Genomic DNA, 2,754 nt, shown 5'->3' on the forward strand with positions numbered 1-2,754 from the left:
ATTCTCTATTTTTTTTCCTAGATAGCTAGCATTCTAAAAGTTAAGGCCTGGAATTCTGTTTGAAATTACCCAGCTAGGCTGGATGCGGCACGCCTTTGAACCCAACACTTTGGGAGGCCAAGGTGGGTAGAGCACCTTGAATAGGACTAGGAGTTTGAGACCAGACGGGCCAACATGGTGAAACCCCCCATCTCTACTAAAAATACAAAAATTAACTGAGGGTGGTGGCTGGCGCCTGTAGTCTCAGCTACTCAGGAGGCTGAGGGAGGAGAATCGCTTGAACCCGAGAGACAGAGGTTGTAGTAAGCCAAGATCGTGCAACTGCACTCCATCCAGCCTGGGTGACAGAATGAGACTGTCTCCAAAAAAAAAAAAAAAAAAAAAAAAAAAAAAAAAAAAAAAAAAATTACCCAGCCATAAAAAAAACTACCTGTGACAATTACTAAACTCGGTCTGGAAAACAAAATAGTACATGAGAATTTTTAACAAATGGAATATACGTAGATATTAATTTTTTTCTGAAACTCACCTCTTCTATACCATTTGTAAATATTTTCTTACTTTTTAATTTCCTCTACAAATGTTTCACTATTTGTCTTTCACTCTTTTTTCATCATTTTTTTTCACTATTTTTCTGCCCCCTTAGAGAATCCCAAAGGCTGAAATTATTTCTATGTTTTTCCCTTAATACCAGCATCTGATTGACCAGCAATGTGTCCCAAAGAAACAGAAGCTGAGTTGGGTGAAGACAATCGTAATGTCTCAAGGGGTCAGCTTTTCCAAGGAAGTGTACACCAGGAGATTTCTCTCAGCCCCAGGGCGTCCACCTGCTCCCTGGAGAGGCTACACTTTGTACCTCAGGCAGTCCTACGGGAGAAAATGACCCACCAGCTGATATTCATTAGGCACTCCGGCAGACATAGCCACAGTGGGTATTATGGTTTATCCCCAGACAGTACTGAAACCCAGGACAAGGAAAAATCTGAAGGGTGGCCGAGGACACATCACCCCATAAAGTTTCCAAAGGGAAACCCTGACCCCCCAAAATTCTGATAAGATCTCTGTGACTAGGGAAGATAAAAGGAAAAGAGGCACAGAGATTTTTTACAGTAGTGTCCGGGGATTACTCTTTGCTTTCTTCTTATAGAAAATTTTTACAAACAGAAAACAAACCTTTTAAAAAGTATCATCCAATGATTTCTCAAACAATGATTAATTAAAATACAGTACCAAAAATGTACACTAGGGCCGGGCGCGGTGGCTGACGCCTGTAATCCCAACACTTTGGGAGGACGAAGCGGGCGGATCACGAGGTCAGGAGATTGAGACCATCCTGGCTAACACGGTGAAACCTCGTCTCTACTAAAAAAAATACAAAAAACTGGCCGGGCGTGGTGGCGGGCGCCTGCAGTCCCAACTACTCGGGAGGCTAAGGCAGGAAATGGCGTGAACCTGGGAGGCGGAGTTTGCAGTGAGCCGAGATCGCGCCACTGCACTCTAGCCTGGGCGACAGAGTGAGACTCCACCTCAAAAAAAAAAAAAAAAATCTAACTCAAATACATTTTTTTTTGTAAATTGTTACATTGGGGGAAATAAAATTTATGCTTAACCAACTGTAAACTGCCAAGTACCCTCCGATTACATAACCAGAAAATTTCCACCTTGATCTTACAAATTAAGCAGCTATGTAACTGTACCTAACCGATTATTGAATTTGGTTTTATTTATCACATACCACTTAAAAGTCTTTCCTTCAAGCCCCTCCCATGGACCACAAATTACAAATCATAGCTGGGTGCTCTACGATTTTTGAACCACTCTTCTATTACATTTTTAAATATTTTTGCGGTGACTTCCATGAATTTTTAATAGAAAAAAGGAGGGACTGGGACTCCACGGACCAAAGCTCTTCCCATTCATGAACCCGGTACTGCGAGTTATCAGGCAGAGATGCGGCACTGCGGCTGCAGAGCTGCCCAGCGAGGGCTCCAGGCCAAGGCACAGTCACTGCACAGGGAGGAGACAGGACGCCCGGGGTCCGGCTGTCAGCCCAGCCGCCATCTTATGGCTGAAGGGGACCGAGGGCCGAGCTGCGCCAAGGACAACTAGGGCCGCGGATTTTGGAGCCCAGTGCTGGGAGGCTGGAGTCCTGCCACAGTCACTTCCGACCGGTTCCAACCAGCCCCTCCCCCTCTCTCTGGGTGTCGGACCCGGCACTCTCACCATTTCTAGGCTTCCAGGTGGTCCTGGCATCTTAGCTGTGCATCTCCCAATACCTGCAGGTAACGGGGCCACAGAGCCTGGGCCTCTAGGAGCAGAAGACACAGAGCAGTGAAGACTAGACCTGGAGCTCCCGCCGCAGCTAGAGACAAAGGCCCCGCCAAATCCCGGAAGCCGTCCTGTCCGCTCCAGCTGCGTGCCTGATTGGACGGGTCCCATTCCAGCGTCCCTGATTGGATAATGTTTAGGGCCCCACCCCCTAATGCCCTGAGTGACAGAATATGTGCTCAGCTGCTGGGCTGAACGAAGAAAGAGTGAAATTCAAGCTGCAGCGTTCTCATGCAGGGCTTCCTCCCTGAGTGGAGCCAGGCCCACCCCAGAGGGTATTTGCATATAACCTTGCGTATAAGGTCGTTTGCCTTTATAAATAATATATTATGTGGCTATTCACACATAAAAATAATGCAATAACAATTGTTTAAAATTTTCCAATTTTATGAGCTCCCTGGCTTCTTGTCCTTTGAGCGGGTAGCC

The 2,754-nt window shown here is 46.3% G+C and overlaps 1 protein-coding gene across 1 annotated transcript in view; it reads right to left on the reverse strand.

Annotated features, from left to right (window-relative positions):
- ZNF680 (zinc finger protein 680) overlaps positions 1–2,420 on the reverse strand; it is a 57,624-nt gene extending 55,204 nt beyond the window's left edge. The window contains 1 exon segment of the mRNA XM_011970720.1: positions 2,224–2,420. Coding sequence (XP_011826110.1) covers positions 2,224–2,253 — 30 coding nt within the window. The 5' untranslated portion in view covers positions 2,254–2,420.
- Positions 2,421–2,754: the final 334 nt, after the last annotated feature.

This window comes from Mandrillus leucophaeus, unplaced genomic scaffold (assembly GCF_000951045.1).
Source record: "Mandrillus leucophaeus isolate KB7577 unplaced genomic scaffold, Mleu.le_1.0 Scaffold969, whole genome shotgun sequence".
Lineage (NCBI taxonomy): Eukaryota > Metazoa > Chordata > Mammalia > Primates > Cercopithecidae > Mandrillus > Mandrillus leucophaeus.